Below are 17,715 nucleotides of genomic sequence, written 5' to 3'. Positions count from 1 at the left end.
AATGGGCTTAGATTTCTTATCCCGAGGCCCAATGGGAAACCCACTGGAAACCGTCTTCTACTAGCTTTAGGAATGTCCGCCGATGAGGCCCAACCACAAAGGCCCAAGGCTCGTCCGCGGCTTCGAGACTTCACGGATGAGGCATCTCCCTGGCCAAGGATAACCCTCCGCTACCAGTTGTTTCTCTAGTCCGTGGACGCAGGTATAGTCGTGGTTCACCCCAAATGTTGGACGCATCCTTGTCCCCCGATAAGGAGCCCCTACCAGATTGCAGGACAAGTGATCCCAAACTTTTGGGTGCAAAGTGCAGGATACTCCAAAGTCTCCCAACGAGGACACCCGTTGACTACAGAGACAGAGCTCCCAAAGCACACACCAGATTTTACCCCACATCCCCAATGAGGACACCCATTGACTACAGGAGGAGGCCTTCAGTCCAGGCATACCCCTGGAGGTCTCTGACCACGGACACCGCCTTTCCTGTAGATATGCTACAGGAAGGAGTTATTCAATAGAGTACCTGCATCAAATAGGTTAGTAATAATAATCTCCCTCTTCCGAGAATCATCCAAAGAACCCGTCCAAGTAACCATGTTGAAGTCACATCCAAGCTATTTCTCACTTAGGGCGCGCCCTAATATCTTAGGGGATAGCTCTAAGAATCAGTTAAATTACTTTCTTCATATACCAATAGGGCGCGCCTCCTTCACTAATGAGGGCGCGCCTTGATTATGTAAGGCGTCAGCATTACTCTTCTCGTATGCATAAGGGCGCGTCTCCCCATATCTGTAGGGCGCGCCTTCTTCCTTTATGATAAAATAGATGCCTTATCTTTCCTTAATTTTAGGCACCAAAATCCCAATTCTAACCAATTGACCCGGTTTTGACCCGAACAAAGTTTATACCAAATTTTGGGCATAACAACTACCCCCCAAATTCTATATGCCATTGAAAATGGGATTGGAATTTTCAACCCCCCTAGCAAACTTGAAAAATTTGTATGAGCATCTACAAAATTGAGGGTATGCCCTTACGAACTTATTCATTCCTCTTTCTTCATCCTGCTCTATTTCTTTTTTTGAACATGACAGGGCGCGCCCCAGATAAAGGCACGCTTCATGAATCTAGACAACAGCTTCACACCACACAACGTTACATCTTTCACTCTCTACCGCTTCTCTTCTTAGTGACTTTAACCTTTGGTTTGACTAGGGAGGTTTACCACTTATGCACCACATCTCTAAGCTTACATGAGCTAACTCGGTGTAAGAAACAAGAGAAATCATACAAAAGAGTGCACCTCGCGTAGCTTGGAAAATAATAATCCATTTAACAAAGGTTTAAGGGTTTCTTCCAACTTTTTCATCCTAATATTGGTTTCCTATAGGCGCGCCTTAAACAGAAAGACCAGTTCTCTGATCTTAGAGGGCGCTCTCTAAGGGAAGGCATAACCAGAATAAAAGACCAGTTCTCTGATCTTCACATAATAAATAATCTTTGATGAAAGGAGGACGTGTTTTGTTGGTAAAAGTGATCCTTCCATGAACAACACAATACCATTCCATGTTTGATTTCTTTCTCCTTGTCAAATCATAACTTTAAATCGTTGATCTCGTCTTTTCCACAAATAGTGTGATTCATTTTAACTCAAAGTCAAAACCTTTACGATCTTCTATAATCATATACTTTTAGAGGGCACGCCTTTTATAGTGGCGGCGTCTTTCTCAAATAAAATTATATGTGAATTAGAGGGCGTGTCCTCTTTACGAGGAGCGTTTTGCTCAAAAAAAGGTGTTCATCCTTGGAGGGCGCGTCCTTTATATAAGGCGCGTCTACCTTGATAAAAGTAATCATCCTTGGAGGGAGCTTCCTCTGTAAGAGGCGTGTCTACCTCGATAAGGGTATTCATTTTCGGAGGGCGCGTCTTCTGGAAGAGACGCATCTACCTCGACAAGGGAAATCATCTTGTTGAGGGCGCGTCCTCTGTTAGAGGAGCATCTACCTCGACAAGGCTATTCATTCGTGAAGGGCCCGTCCTCTGTCAGAGACGCATCTACCTTGACAAGGGAAATCATCTTGTCAAGGGCGCGTCCTCTATCAGAGGAGCATCTACCTCGACAAGGCTATTCATTCATGGAGGGCGCGTCCTCTGTTAGAGACGCATCTACCTTGACAAGGGAAATCATCTTGTCGAGGGCGCGTCCACTGTAACAGGAGCATCTACCTCGACAAGGAAAATTATCTTGTCGAGGGCGCATCCACTGTAACAGGAGCATCTACCTCGACAAGGGAAATCATCTTGTTGAGGGCCCGTCCACTGTAACAGGAGCATCTACCTTGACAAGGGAAATCATATTGTCGAGGGCGCGTCTACTGTAACAGGAGCATCTACCTCGACAAGGGAAATCATCTTGTCGAGGGCGCGTCCACTGTAACAGGAGCATCTACCCCGACAAGGGAAATCATCTTGTCGAGGGCGCGTCCACTGTAACAGGAGCATCTACCTCGATAAGGGAAATCATCTTGTCGAGGGCGCGTCCACTGTAACAGGAGCATCTACCTCGACAAGGGAAATCATCTTGTCGAGGGCGCGTCCACTGTAACAGGAGCATCTACCTCGACAAGGGTCTTCTACAGAATCTTCATGTAATTAAACCAAATCAAATATCAATATTCTTAGAAGGCTTCTATCTTCTACAAGGCTCAAGGGATGCCGAAACCATCTCATGTAGAAACATCTCTTGGGCAGCTCACGAAGTATCATCCAATAAAGGGCATCTCACTCTCAATATTTTTCTGAAGGCGCGCCTTAAAGAAAGGGCGCGTCTTGAAAGACAAGAAATTAGTTCTAGTCGAGCCATTCTTCAAGTACTGACTATGACTCATCTGATCATCAAGACATCTTCATTGAAAACTTCCATTTTTCTTCTGAGGGCGCGCCCTGGGAGGGCAATTCTCCACTGAATGTTTCACATGCAGAGGGCGCGCCTTAATAGATTGTGATACTGTGCTTCGCAAATTATGAGATTTTTCCCAGATAATATTTCCCACCTGCAAGAAATATAATTAATATGGAACTTTAAATGTTACCTGGAGGACGCGTCCTAGAGGGACGGACGTGTCCAATCAGCGAACTCTCCTGAAATATGTTGGAAGTCTCATGTGCCTCAGATGTCTTCATCAAGGCGGGTTCGAAGTGCTTGTGGGGGTCTCCGCCGTGCTAAATCTCTTTCACAATATTCTCCCTGCATAAGTCCTGGAAACAATTAACGGAAAACACAACAAAACTAGTCGAGTGTTACCTCGAGGAATCATCTTAACGGCGATGACTAGCTCATGGTAGTAATGCCTTCTTCTTGAAGTGTTCTCCTCCCGATCCTCCTCAGATTTGCTCCTGGTTAAATCCTCTAAACTGAATAGTGTTCTCAAATATTCTAAATCAAATAGGATTCTTCAGTCTTCTTGTTGGAATAGGATTCTCCAATCTTCTAATTAGAATAGGATTCCCCAATTTTATATATCGAATAGGATACTCCAATCTTCAAATTAGAATAGGATACTCCAATCTTCAATACCAAATAGGTTTCTCCCAATCTTCTAAACCAAATAGGGTTCTCCCAATCTTCTAAACCAAATAGGATTTTTTGGAAAAATTCGCAGCTACTGTTTTCCTCTATTTTCGGACTGCTCTACTTTTATTCTCGTAATCATATCACCTCCGAATTAAAGAGAATTCAACAAGCTTCGCGTAGACTGTAAGATCGTTCAAATCTGACTTACGGAACTCGAGATACGGCCCAAACAGTGTAAGCAAATCGCTTAATCCATCAAATCCGAATTTTACATCCAACTTCGCTCCTTCGTGGCTATAGCTGCAAACTTCAACCTCCACGGCTGGATATCATCATCCATGGATCTTCCTCGTGGTCGCGGATACTACACCCAAATCTCCTTCGACCCCCCTGCCGAAAACAGTTATTCACGGATCTCCTTCGTGGCCGTTGTATGCAACTCCTCCGTGGCTATCCTTCAATTCTTACGTCAAAGAACCTTCATCGTGACGAGACATCTCTTCCTCCTGACATTTTGATCTTGATTAGCCCCCTCCTTCTAGCGCCAATTTATTGACGGAGGAATTTGGTATCAACAAAGTTTGAGGTTCGTAGCCGGAAATAAGATATGTGATGGCGTTTCTTTGTCGGAAACGTGAACAGTAGTCGGTGGATCCGATGAACAGTATTCGTCGGAAAAGATGAACAGTGTTTGGTGGTGTTGATTATTGGGGGCTGAGATTGCTTAGGGTTAGTGGTGGCTCCTTTACGCTCTCGCTTCTGACCCCTTGCAATTTGCCTACGTATCCCTATTTATAGGGAATCAAGCCCACGTAGTTCTTGGGGAACAAGAAACCTAATGGGCTTAGATTTCTTATCCCGAGGCCCAATGGGAAACCCACTGGAAACCGTCTTCTACTAGCTTTAGGAATGTCCGCCGATGAGGCCCAACCACAAAGGCCCAAGGCCCGTTCCCGGCTTCGAGACTTCACGGATGAGGCATCTCCCTGGCCAAGGATAACCCTCCGCTACCAGCTGTTTCTCTAGTCCGTGGACGCAGGTATAGCAGTGGTTCACCCCAAATGTTGGACGCATCCTTGTTCCCCGATAAGGAGCCCCTACCAGATTGCAGGACAAGTGATCCCAAACTTTTGGGTGCAAAGTGCAGGATACTCCAAAGTCTCCCAACGAGGACACCCGTTGACTACAGAGACAGAGCTCCCAAAGCACACACCAGATTTCACCCCACATCTCCAATGAGGACACCCATTGACTACAGGAGGAGGCCTTCAGTCCAGGCATACCCCTGGAGGTCTCTGACCACGGACACCGCCTTTCCTGTAGATATGCTACAGGAAGGAGTTCTTCAATAGAGTACCTGCATCAAATAGGTTAGTAATAATAATCTCCCTCTTCCGAGAATCATCCAAAGAACCCGTCCAAGTAACCATGTTGAAGTCACATCCAAGCTATTTCTCACTTAGGGCGCGCCCTAATATCTTAGGGGATAGCTCTAAGAATCAGTTGAATTACTTTCTTCATATACCAATAGGGCGCGCCTCCTTCACCAATGAGGGCGCGCCTTGATTATGTAAGGCGTCAGCATTACTCTTCTCGTATGCATAAGGGCGCGCCTCCCCATATCTGTAGGGCGCGCCTTCTTCCTTTGTGATAAAATAGATGCCTTATCTTTGTTTAATTTTAGGCACCAAAATCCCAATTCTGACCAATTGACCCGGTTTTGACCCGAACAAAGTTTATACCAAATTTTGGGCATAACAAAAGCATCAAACAAATTTTAAACAAATGAGGAAAAGAAGTAGGATTTTATGCTCAATTTGGTGGTTTGATAAACTAAATGAAGTTGAGTGAGTTTTAAGGGTTTCTCACAATAAATGATTTAAAATTAGAATAAAGAAATACAACCACCATTCTTTAGTCATATAACCCCAAATAGTCCACACATGCATAAAAAGAAACTAGCCTGTAGAATTTTCATATTATCTTCCCTCTAATTTTTGTTTTAGTTTAAGTAGTAGGGTGAACAAACTTGTATCCTTTCTTTAAATGTTCATGTTTTCTTACAAATTATCTGATACTCTAATCATGCTATAACGAATCTAGGCTAAAGTCCCTGTTGAAAAAATATTTTTCGAATCCTGATTTTTAGTTAAAAATTATTGGAATTTTTTTCATGAAGTACCAGGTAGCCTCAAAATATTGACGATATTTCATTTTAGTCAGGACGTTTACAAACCATGGTTCTGTCACCGACTATGACTGATACTTGTGCTTCTTGGGGTGAATTGAATACAGTGTAAATGGAAGTGTTGTTGTTCTTTGGATTGGTTAAACGGTTAGGTTGGTGATGGATCAAAACCAGTCAGGAGAAGTGCCAATATGTATGTCTCATCTAGTGTGCTCCTTCACAGATCTGTTGCAACTAATTTATGTTCTGCATCAACTACATGAACTGTTCCGTAATTATCTTTAAGTAAGAATGATTGTCATATCGATCATCCCAACGCCCCACTCCCGAGGATCTTTTTCTCTTTGCCTTACTGATTTTGCTGTTTTGATTTGTGGATCAATAAATATGAGAGTTCAAATTCTGCAGTTGCCTCATCAAATTTTTTAATTACTACTAATTAATGTTGGTTAAGTTGCAGATTGTGATAAACATACTTACGACCAGGATGGTTTTCTGCCCTATCTATTTCAAGACATAAATTTTACATTCATATAATCCTTGCAATGTAAAGAAAATTGATTTAACAGCACATCATGAAATTTCGAAGAGTTAATTGCACTTTGTAACCCCCACCTTTCATTTAAAATCAAAACAGTATACATACTTTGTAAAATACAGTTTGCAACCCTTAACTTTCAATATCAACTACAACATGCATCCCTTACAGTTATAAAATTGAAATTGAGATGTTAATATTAATAAATAAAATTTTAAATTAATTAAAATATTTATTTTAATGCATTTTTTACATGAAAAAAATTATAGCTGATTTTTTTATTAGTAATACTCTAAATTAAACATAATGCTAAATACTTAAAATATATTTATTAAGCAAAATATATATTTATATATATAATCATAAAGTTTCTAAATATATCTATATTTTAAAATTTTAAAAATTATATTGAGTAATAAAATAATTGACATTAATATTATTTTTATAATTTGAAATTCTAAATTTTAGTTTAATTTAAAAAAATTAAAATTATTATTTAAATATTTTGCTGAATTTCAATTTTACCCTTCACAATATAAATATTTTTAACAAAATGGTTAAAGGGATGCATATTGTATTTGATGTCTAAAGTTAGGTGTTGCAAACTGTATTTTTGAAAGTAAGTATATAATTTTGTTATTCAATGAAAGGTAGGGGTTGTAAACTGCAATTAACTCAATTTCGAAATACATATAACAGACTGGTATAGTGACTAACCTTCTCAAACTTTAATTTTTCTTCTTTTACAACCACACATCATCTTAATCAATAAAACAATAAGGGATAAAAAGAAAGTGGAACACATAATGCAAACGATCAGAGCAAGACCTGGTGAATGGTTATAAAGGTCAAAATCATCGCAATAACAGAAACGATGTTGAGTCATGTTGACACAACATCGAATTTGGAAACTTGACGGGGATCATCATACAGCGATGAGATGAAGTAGAGAAACAGGGATGTTATTGACAGTGCAAGAGCTAATGCATCAGATATCATAAATACTTCAAAAGCTTTTTTCTTTGAAAGAAGTACTAGCCCTTCCTCGGGATCTCCACTTTCATGGTAACCACCCGGCATGGTAAATCCTACCGTAAAAGTTACTGTTATGATGAGTGCGGTAACTATTATCTGTGTAGTGGTTCTTTTCCTGTATGGTTTAGTCTTTTCTTTCCATAGTTTAAGCTCTTCTTCCACAATATTAGTTATGTGTTCTTCGAATTTGAGGTCTTTTAACAACCGTTTAGTTTTGTGCCCTGGATTTTCATGATTACTCCATTTCCCTCTAATATTTGTGTGCCAGAACTGCCGAGTAGCTGAGGCTTGGTCAAGTAAATATTTAATTTTTGCCTACAAACAAGGATGATGAAATAATTAGATCAAACTTTTGAAATATCTTATAAGTAGATTCAGATATTAAAAAAAGCCTTGTCACTTTTGAAATACATTCTATCCCTTTTTTGATAGAGTGTTTGTAATAAATATTTTTCTGAACCCGTTTAATTTAGAATTATCTGAAGGTATCAATTTTGTTTACAAGAACCAAATCATTGTTCACAAAGGTTGATTCAGTTCTGGTTTTCTGTTTTAGTGATCAGCACTTTAGCCTAATGAACAAAACACAATTTGAAAAATGTAAAAAGTGAAACAAGTAAATACTATAATTATATTGCAATACGTAAACACAATTCTGATTTGGCATTTATGAAATTGATATATATAGTATACAGAAATCATGTAAAACACCTAGTTTAAAGAAAATTAGGTTAAGTACGTACGTGATCGTCCCTGACCTCAAGAGAATATAACATATCTGATGGTGTCAAGCCTTGTTTGTTTCTTGCCATCATATCAACTGAATTGTGTTTGATGAGCTCAGGGACAAAGTAACCCTTAGCAATAAGTAGATGGAGAGGCGTATTACCGTCTTTATCCTGGCCATTTACAATCTTGTCTATAAGATTTTTTGGACAATGTTGTAGAATGGTCTGTATCATATCTTTTTTGCTTTATTACAGTGCTATGTGTAGCATGTTTTGATCCCTAATACCAGTGTATACACTTGATGTAGCTGGCAATAAATTCATCAATAATACTGCTGTAGATTTAGGACCTTCCTGGACTGCTAGAAAAATGGGGGATAGTCTGAAATTGTCATCAGTGAGTTTGTAACCAGCATCTCTTTGGGCATTTAGGATAGCCTCAATTATTTGATCAAATTTGCAAAACACGGCATAGTTAAGTGTTATAGGGAGAATTTCGTATAACAGTTTGTGGAGGTTGATGGGCGGAACAAGGATCAAGGACGGTGTTTGGGGGCGGAGGAAGGTTAGGTATGGTGGTGGTTGAGCTTGTATGTTGACTCCTCAAAAAAGAATAGGGTTTGTTATTCTCTATCAAGTATCGACTCATGTCTCATACAAGTGCCTACGTACCCTATTTATAGGGATCAAGCCTCACGTAGTTCTTGGGGAACAAGTCACATAGGCTAGGGTTAGGACTCTTCAGCCCGTGCAGCCCAAGCACATGATAGAGTCAGGCCTTCAGCCAATTAGTCATGTAAATCTCAACCGGCTCCACACGCTTCCTACAATCTCGCGACATCTCCGCAATCCTTCCCGTGATTGTAGGAACAACCCGTGTCGGCCCCGAAATCTACGAGCAACTCAATCATCTATGAATTACTTTCCATGTCAAACACAAAGTCCTCTAATACGGGACGGCCTAGCGGCCTCGGCCCGCACCGCCTTCCTTTTCAATAAATAAATACAATATTACCTTTGATTTCATAATATGTGGGCTCATGGGCCCAGCCCGCGTGTGGGCAACCGAGCTCAGCTTGAGTACTGTCACCTGAGCCCATCTCGCACGTAGACATCAGATGACAAGTGTGAGCCCAACTCGCATATCACGAGCCCAGCTCGCTTAATCCAAATAGAGGTGATGATTGAACTCATTTGTCTCTGAGTCATAGTTGTCCCTCCGGAAAGATCCTGCCCCCACTTCAACGGGCACCATAGCTTCACACCCATACACCAGAGAAAATGGGGTCTCTCCAGTTATAGTTCGGGGTGTCGTGTTGTAAGACCATAGGACCTGGGCGAGTCCTTCTGGCCATGTCCCTTTTTTCTCTTCTAGTTTTGCCTTCAAGGTATGCTTAATGATTTTATTAACAGCCTCCGTCGACCGTTACTCTGGGGTGGCAAACTGCGCTAAAGCTCTTCTGAATCCCCAGCTGCTCACAAAATTCTCGCATTTCCTTGCTATCAAATTGTTTCCCATTTTCAAATATCAACTTGTAAAGGATGCCATAGCGGCACACAATAGCCCTGTGTACAAACTCCCTGAGCTTTTTTGCCGTGATAGTGGCTAGAGGCTCGGCCTCTTCCTACTTAGTGAAGTAGTCTACCGCAATAACCGCATACTTGACACCTCCCCTAGCCTTCGGGAGTTCCCCAATCAGATCAATTCCCCACATAGAGAAGGGCCAAGGCTCATGAGGGATGTGAGAGAGGCCACGGGGATGTTGTAATAATTGGCATATCGCTGACACTTATCACAAGCTCGGGAGAATTCGAAGGCGTCTTTTTTCAACGTTGGCCAGTAGTAGCCTTGACGGAGGATTTTCTGAGCTAGAGAGCTACCCCCCGAGTGATTGCCACAAATGCCCTTGTGTACTTCCCTTAGGATATAATTGCATTCATCCCCATCTATGCACTTGAGGAGAGGCACACTGAACCCTCTTCTGTATAGGATCCCATCATATATCACATAGCGGGTTGCTTTGTATCTTATCCTCCTTGTCTCATTCTTTTCATCTGGAAGTGAACCTTCCTTTATGTATGCTAAGATAGGTGTCATCCATGTAGGGCCGAGGTCATCACTGAGGCTACCCACCTCGTGCTCGGGCACACTAGGCTGCCTCTGTATGTTAAGGGGCACGGCCCCTAGCAGAATGGCCTCATGGCGTGAGCCGAGCTTAGCTACCTCGTCCGCGCCTTCATTCTGCCCATGCGGGATTAGTTCTAGCCTCACCTCATTGAACCTCGTGATTATCCTCTGCGCACACTTCAGGTAAAGCTCTGTTCTCAGCCCCTTAGCTTGATACCCTCCATTTACCTGATATACCACAATCATGGAGTCACTAAACACATTCAAATTCTCCACCTTCATTTCCAAAGCTAGCTTGAGACCGTTGATCAGGGCCTCATACTCAGCGTCATTGTTGGTTGCGTGAAAGGCCAGATGGGTCGCGCGTCTGATCTTGTGCGTCTCCGGGCTGATTAACTCAATTCCAGCTCCTGCACCATCCCCATTAGAGACTCCATCCACAAATAGGCTCCACCATGGGGCACTATTTTGGCTCTCCAGTTCAACTTCTTCTGTGCTAGGTATGACAACAAGGGCTCCCGGCTCCACTTCTTGATGTGGAGGAAATTCTAGCACAAAATCGGCCAGGGCTTGGCCTTTGATTGCGGTCCTTGGCTTATAATCCACCTCGAATTGGCCGAGCTCAACCGTCCACTTCAGCATTCGACCAGAAGACTCTGATTTATACATTACTTGCCTAAGAGGGTAGGAAATTCGCACTTCTATTTTATGCGCCTGAAAATAGGGCATGAGCTTTCGGAGGCCAGGATCAGAGCATATGCTAATTTCTGAAGGCTCGTGTACCGAGTCTCCGCGTCAGCCAACCTTTTACTCACATAATATACCAGGAGCTGGATACAATCCTCCTCTCGGACCAATACCGCACTTACTGCAAAGTCAGAGACGGGCAAGTATAGGACCAAAGTCTCTCCCTCCTTTGGGTTGGACAACATTAGAGGGCTGCTGGGATGTTTCTTTATGTTCTGGAAGTCTTCTTCATACTTTTCTGTCCACTCAAAATTCCTCCCCACTCCTTTAATTGCATTGAAGAACTCCTGGCATTTGTCGGAGGACTTTGAGATGAAGCGGTTTAAGGTGGCCACTCACCCCGTTAAGCTTTGGACGTGCTTCACCCGTCGGGGGGATCTCATCTCGAGTAGGGCTCGTATCTTGGCGGGGTTGGCCTCAATGCCCCTGTGGTTGACAATAAACCCCAAAAATTTCCCTGACTCGACTCCGAACACACACTTCTGTGGGTTGAGCTTCACCATGTACTCCCTTAGGATCTGGAACATTTCTGATAGATGGCGGACATGATCCTTTGCTTTTTTTGATTTCACAAGCATATCATCTACGTACGCCTCCATGGTTTTTCCCAACTGGTGTTTGAACATCTTGTTCACCAACCTTTGATACGTTACCCCAACGTTAAGGAGCCCGAAGGGCATCCCGATGTAACAGTAGAGGCCCCGATCAGTAATAAAGGAAGTGTGCTCCTGATCTGGCCCATACATGGGGATTTGGTTATATCCCGAATAAGCATCCATAAAGCTAAGCAATGCGTGCCCATCCGTGTAATCAGCTAGCTGGTCGATTCGGGGTAGAGGAAAACTATCATTCGGGCAAGCTTTGTTCAGGTCGGTGAAGTCCACACACGTCCTCCATTTTCCATTGGGCTTCTTGACAAGCACGGGATTGGCAAGCCACATGGGGTAGAAGGCTTCCCTTACAAGCCCTGCCTCCATTAGTCTATCCTCCTCGTCTCTGAGAGTCTCCGCCCTCTCTCCACTAATCGGCCGCCTCTTCTGTCTGACCCCCTTCTTTTTCGGGTCCAAGTTGAGCCGGTGGCACATGACATTCGGGTCAATCCCTATCATATCAGAATGTGACCATGCAAAGACATCCAAATTTCGCCTCAAGAAGCGAGCTAGATCCTCCCTCAAGTCAGGACTTAAGTTAGAGCCTATTCTGAGTACCTTGGAGGGATCATTTGGGTCTACCAATATCGGGATTGTGTCCTCTACAGCCCCTGCTCTCTCAATCATTGGAGGCATTCTCGGGTCTAAATCTGCTCGAGCCTCACTAGATTCTCCCACTGCCTTGATTGTCAAACCCTCTGTATCCTCGAGCTCGGGCCGGATTTATCAAGCGTTCAGATGTCATAGTGACAGTATGAGTGATTCCATTGGGAAGATCCATAGTTGTCGTCATCTCTTCGCGTGTCCATTTCCCTTTCCTGAGTTTTGCAGCTATTTGTTTCGGGCTCTCTTCTTCATCACTCGCCTCCTCCACAATCCCTTCTTGTATCAACATGATGGGCTGAGAGGCTTCCATCAGCAAGGCCCCTGGGCGGGGTTCCATCTGAATCCCCACGTGCTCGAAATAGTTCTCGGGCAACTCCCCGATTGAAATCAGATTACAAGTCTCGTGTCCCTCAGGACGTACTCTCTTCCTGCCATCTGCCTCTTCCATGGGGACATCGCACTCACCCGGTTCAATTATCTCCCTTGAGGCATTTCCTGACTCGGCCGCCCTGAGCGCCTGGTTGTAACAGACCCTTGATTCATATTGACAGCTCTTCAAGAAGCCGACCCCCGTTGGGGTTGGAAATTTTACCGTCATGTGGTGGATTGAGGTCACCATCCTCATTGCCTTCATAAGGGGTCTACCCACTATAATATTGTAGGCACAAGGCTGATCTACTACTGTAAATATAGCGATCTGAGTGGCCACATATTCGATTAATATCATCACTGTCACATGCTAAAGGTAATAACAATGGCTATAGAAGGAAGTAATAATGAAGTTGTGATCTCATGAGTATTTTATTATTGATAATTTGAAGTGTTAGTTAAGTGGTTAATTAAGTAGTTAATTATAGTTAATATTTGATTAACAATTTTAAGTGTTATTATCTTAACATTGAGAAGTAATCATACATTGGTGAGTGAGTTTAATTAGACAATAATTTAGTCTGAGTCTCTGAGGGAACGAACTAGAAAGTATTCTATATTACTTGCGAACGCGTATACTTGCGTGAATATTAGCGCGTGTTTTTGCCCTAACAATACATAAAGTAAATTTGACTAAGATCAAAATCAGAGTTTACGTGTATTATAGATTTCCACATAAACAACTAATTCAAATATGGGATACATAGTTTGTTAAAGACTACTAAGTCAACATCTAACAAGATAATCCTCATTGGAGTGAATAGTCACAGAACCCGTACAGGTGTCCCCCTATTGAGGTTAACTCTTTGTCCAGCAATCCTAGCTTCTTGTAGGCATCATAAGTTAAAACGTCAGCTAAGCTCCCGGTATCCACCATTGCCCGGTGAACATTCACCGTCACAATCTTCATTTTTATGACCAGGGCATCTGTATGAGGGTAATGCACCCATTTGGCATCGTTCTCCCTAAATACGATGTCATCAACTCCCTTTTAAAGAGCTCCGGTGGCCTCTGGCTCAGATGATTGACGTTGGTGAGGGGCTTATCATTTACTTCCCGGGCATACTTGTTCATCGCCTTCGGGATGTCTCCACCAATATGAGACCCGCCTAGAATAATATGAATGCTTCCGGCCCGAGATACCCTCTCTTTATCTTCTGGGGGTGGAGGAGGGACGGTATGATAATCAGTCCTGTGCCTTCGAACCTCCTCAATGACCCATTATGTCAGCTTCCCTTGCCTTATCAGCGTCTCGATTTCATCCTTCAATTGTCTGCAATCAGCTGTATCATGTCCCGTGGCTTCGTGGTATGCGCAATACTTCGAAGTATCCCTCTTGTTATAGTCTGTGAGAGGGGTTGCCTTTCTGAATACCCTCTTCCCAGCATAGGTAGCATATATGTGGTCAATAGAGGCTACCATAGGGGTGTGTGTCTGCCATTTGCTTGTATAAGGTCTCCCCGAATCTTTGTTTGTCTCTTTACCTCGGGCAGACTTTTTGGGGCTTGAGCTACGCAGATACGTCTTTTTCCTCTCATCAGGGCTTGAAGACCGGTCTATTTTATCTCGATAATTCTCACTGATTTTTAGCTCTCTCATCGACTTCTCTACCCTCTTAAAGGGTTCAACTTGCTCATAGAACTCGTCCAAGGTTCTCGACTCACTCGCTTGGAGGCTCTTCCAGAATTTTGACCTTTCTTTCAACCCTGCAATCAAGAAATTCTTGATAGTCTCCTCACTGGCTCCCCTCACCTTGGGGACTTCGGCGTTGAACCGACGAAAGTATTCTTCCAGGGGCTCCCCCTCCCTTTGCTTAATGTTGGCTAACGTGGCCACATGAGGTGAGTAGTAGAGGGTGGACTGAAATTGTCTGACGAACAAGTCCTCCAATTGCCGCCATGTCCTTATGTTAGCCGGTCCCAACTTGGAGAACCATTGTTGGGCACTACCTCTGAGTGATGCCGCGAAGAGTCTGCAGCGGGTCATCTCCGGCACCTGATAGACTTCCATCTCAGTGTTAAATTGTATAAGGTATTCCGTCGGGTCGGCTTCATCGTTGAATAGAAGATCGGGGTTGTGCCTAAATACCCGAGGTAGGGGGATGATCAGATAGCAGCGGTAAATGAAGAGGGGGCAGCTGAGGTCGGGGGCCCTCTCTTCTCTTGCTCCATCTCATCTAAGATCCTCCTCAGGTCCCTTACTCTAACAACTTCTCCTTCTCTCTCACCTCCCGTGTTACTCGAATATTGCGAGCCCTGAGGTCGCTCGCGACATCCCCCTCCTCCGGCTCGCACTTGCGATTCCTCTTCGCGATTGTCTCTACGCCTACGTCGCTCCTCCCTCCTGGGTGAGGTGTGCTGACGTCTTTCCGGAAGGGTCGCTGCCCGCTCTCTTTTCGAGCCTCTCTGATCCACGGGCTCTTTTTCTTCTCTCTCCTTCTTGCAATTCTCTAATTTAAGCCTGAGGTCATGCTCACTTAGCTTTTTACCCACCCGATCTAGCACGCTTGTCGACCTTGCCTCAGACGAAGCTGGCGTCTACCCCGATCCCTTAGAGATCTGGCTGCCCCGCTCATCATGACCTTGGGGTATGTCTTTTTCTCCACGCAATGTCTCTTTCCTTTGCTTAGTCTCAGTCTCCGCGTCATCAAAATCATGGATCAACCTTTTCCGAGGACCTTTGCCCTTCCGACTACGCTGAGAGACCTTGAGGCGGCGCGCCTTACGCTTGGCGTTCTGGACCGAGATTCTCTCTACCCTTGACATCTGGGCATTGATCTGATTCATCTGATCGGCTAGCCCTTCGAGATACGTCATAACCACCTGCCCATCCACGGTTGCGATTGGGGGAGGTGGTGCCTGATTCTCTGGGGGCGTATGCTCGATCTCGTTCTGGTCCTTCTTCTTGCCCCCGCTTCCTGGTGTCGCCGCTTGTTTGCCTTCTTTGGTCATCTCTCCTCCCTAAGATGAAACCCCCTCCTTCTAGCGCCAATTGTTATAGGGAGAATTTCATATAACAGTGTTGTGGAGGTTGATGGGCGGAACAAGGATCAAGGACGGTGTTTGGGGGCGGAGGAAGGTTAGGTATGGTGGTGGCTGAGCTTGTATGTTGACTCCTCAAGAAAGAATAGGGTTTGTTATTCTCTATCAAGTGTCGACTCATGTCTCATACAAGTGCCTACGTACCCTATTTATAGGGATCAAGCCTCACGTAGTTCTTAGGGAACAAGTTACATAGGCTAGGGTTAGGACTCTTCAGCCCATGCAGCCCAAACCCATGATAGAGTCAGGCCTTCAGCCAATTAGTCACGTAAATCTCAACCGGCTCCACACGCTTCCTACAATCTCGCGGCATCTCCGCAATCCTTTCCATGATTGTAGGAACAACCCGTGTCGGCCCCGAAATCTACGAGCAACTCAATCATCTATGAATTACTTTCCATGTCGAACACAAAGTCCTCTAATACGGGTCGGCCTGGCATCCTCGGCCCGCACCGCCTTCCTTTTCAATCAATAAATACAATATTACCTTTGATTTCATAAGATATGGGCTCATGGGCCCAGCCCGCGTGTGGACAACCGAGCTCAGCTTGAGTACTGTCACCTGAGCCCATCTCGCACGTAGACACCAGATGGCAAGTGTGAGCCCAGCTCGCATGTCATGAGCCCAGCCCGCATATGCTGGCCCAAATCATGTTAATCCATGATTCTAGCCCACATATGGGAGTCCAACTATTCAATACACCCATGGGGACCTGTTTAGGGCCCATGACCGAAAGCGGGCATAGCATGAAGTATTGTCCATCTCCCGCTATATACAAGATGTTTAAGTTATGGAGCTGGTCTAGCTGCAAGATGTTTGTCATATTCCAAGAGACCATAAACAAGTTCTGGAACATGGCAAAAAAAAAAGTTATGCAGAGTTGTGTAAATTAGTCACTTTAAATTGCATAAATTATTTATGAATTATAAATAATATAATTTTCCAATTACTAATCAATGTTTGTTAAATTCTACTAAATAAGCTTACGAGTCTGATGAATTTCTCTTCAAATATCCACTTTTATACAATATTTTTCGTTTGCTGTTATGTTAATTAACGTCTTTCCGAGATAACGAGCTCATTTAGAGGGTATACAATTATTAAAGAAATATACGAGAATATTGTAAAGTCTATGTATTTATTGTAATTTGCAACAGAGTTGTGAAGCACTAAACGAGCCACTAAATCAGGTCATCAAAATTATGCACCGGCATTTTAGCACTCCCCCTAACTAGTTGATATAATGTCAAGTTTAAACAATATAAGTTCGAGTAACAATAACACTTCCGCTAATATGCTTAAACTGTTGTTCAAATAATCTGCTTGTTCTCTATTAGGAGAGGGAGGGAGGGAGGGAGGGAGCGAGTGAGAGAGGGAGAGAGGGAGGGGGAGAGAGGGAGAGAGGGAGAGAGTGAGGGAGAGAGCGAGGGAGAGAGCGAGAGAGAGAGAGAGAGAGAGAGAGAGAGAGAGAGAGAGAGTTTATTAATTTAAGACAATGACTGTTTTCCAGACTAGCAGCTACCGGTGATTTTACTTTGTATAAAGATAAGGTATGTTGAATAAGTGCCCCATCTTAAGTCGATTGATTTAGTGTGCATAATATTTATTATCATTGATGTAGATACTTTGTTTGCTGCCATAGAAACTTTGTTTGCTAAAGCCATTGCCGGAGATACTCATGCCATAAAGCAATTGGCAAAGATAGATGATCGTCGGATCGAATATGGTAAAACTATACTTGACATTGCATGCAGTGAAGGAAATACAGAACGAGTGAAATTCATCCTGACAGAGTTTTCTAACAAAAACCTTATAGTCAAGCTGGATGATCAACAATGAACTCCACTTCACCTTGCAGCTGATGGTGGATACACTGAAGTGGTCGATATCCTCATCAACACAGCCAGACGTATTTTCCCTTCTTCATCTCTAGGGGTGAAAAATGGTCTAAATTATCACTTTTAAAAATAATGACCCAAAATGTTATTTTTATGTCGTTTAGTGTTTCAGCAAAACGTGACTTGTCTAGTGTTTTGTTGTTTTTTTATTTTT

At 43.4% G+C, this 17,715-nt stretch overlaps 2 protein-coding genes across 2 annotated transcripts; both read right to left on the bottom strand.

The window, feature by feature from the left end:
- Positions 1–9,223: 9,223 nt before the first annotated feature.
- Positions 9,224–10,858, bottom strand: LOC141715179 (uncharacterized). The gene is made up of 3 exons (XM_074518659.1): positions 9,977–10,858; positions 9,492–9,686; positions 9,224–9,442 (listed from the first exon to the last, which is right to left on the bottom strand). Exons 1-3 carry the CDS (start codon positions 10,856–10,858, stop codon positions 9,224–9,226), a joined length of 1,296 nt encoding a protein of 431 aa, XP_074374760.1.
- A 2,984-nt stretch (positions 10,859–13,842) lies between these two features.
- On the bottom strand, positions 13,843–14,631 carry LOC141715167 (uncharacterized). The gene has a single exon (XM_074518647.1). The coding sequence runs from the start codon at positions 14,629–14,631 to the stop codon at positions 13,843–13,845; it is 789 nt and encodes a 262-aa protein (XP_074374748.1).
- Between the last annotated feature and the right edge of the window lie 3,084 nt (positions 14,632–17,715).

The sequence above is a fragment of the Apium graveolens genome, chromosome 1 (assembly GCF_009905375.1).
Source record: "Apium graveolens cultivar Ventura chromosome 1, ASM990537v1, whole genome shotgun sequence".
Lineage (NCBI taxonomy): Eukaryota > Viridiplantae > Streptophyta > Magnoliopsida > Apiales > Apiaceae > Apium > Apium graveolens.
The sequence above is the reverse complement of the archived record's forward strand: the minus strand, read 5'-3'. Positions and strand labels throughout refer to the sequence as shown.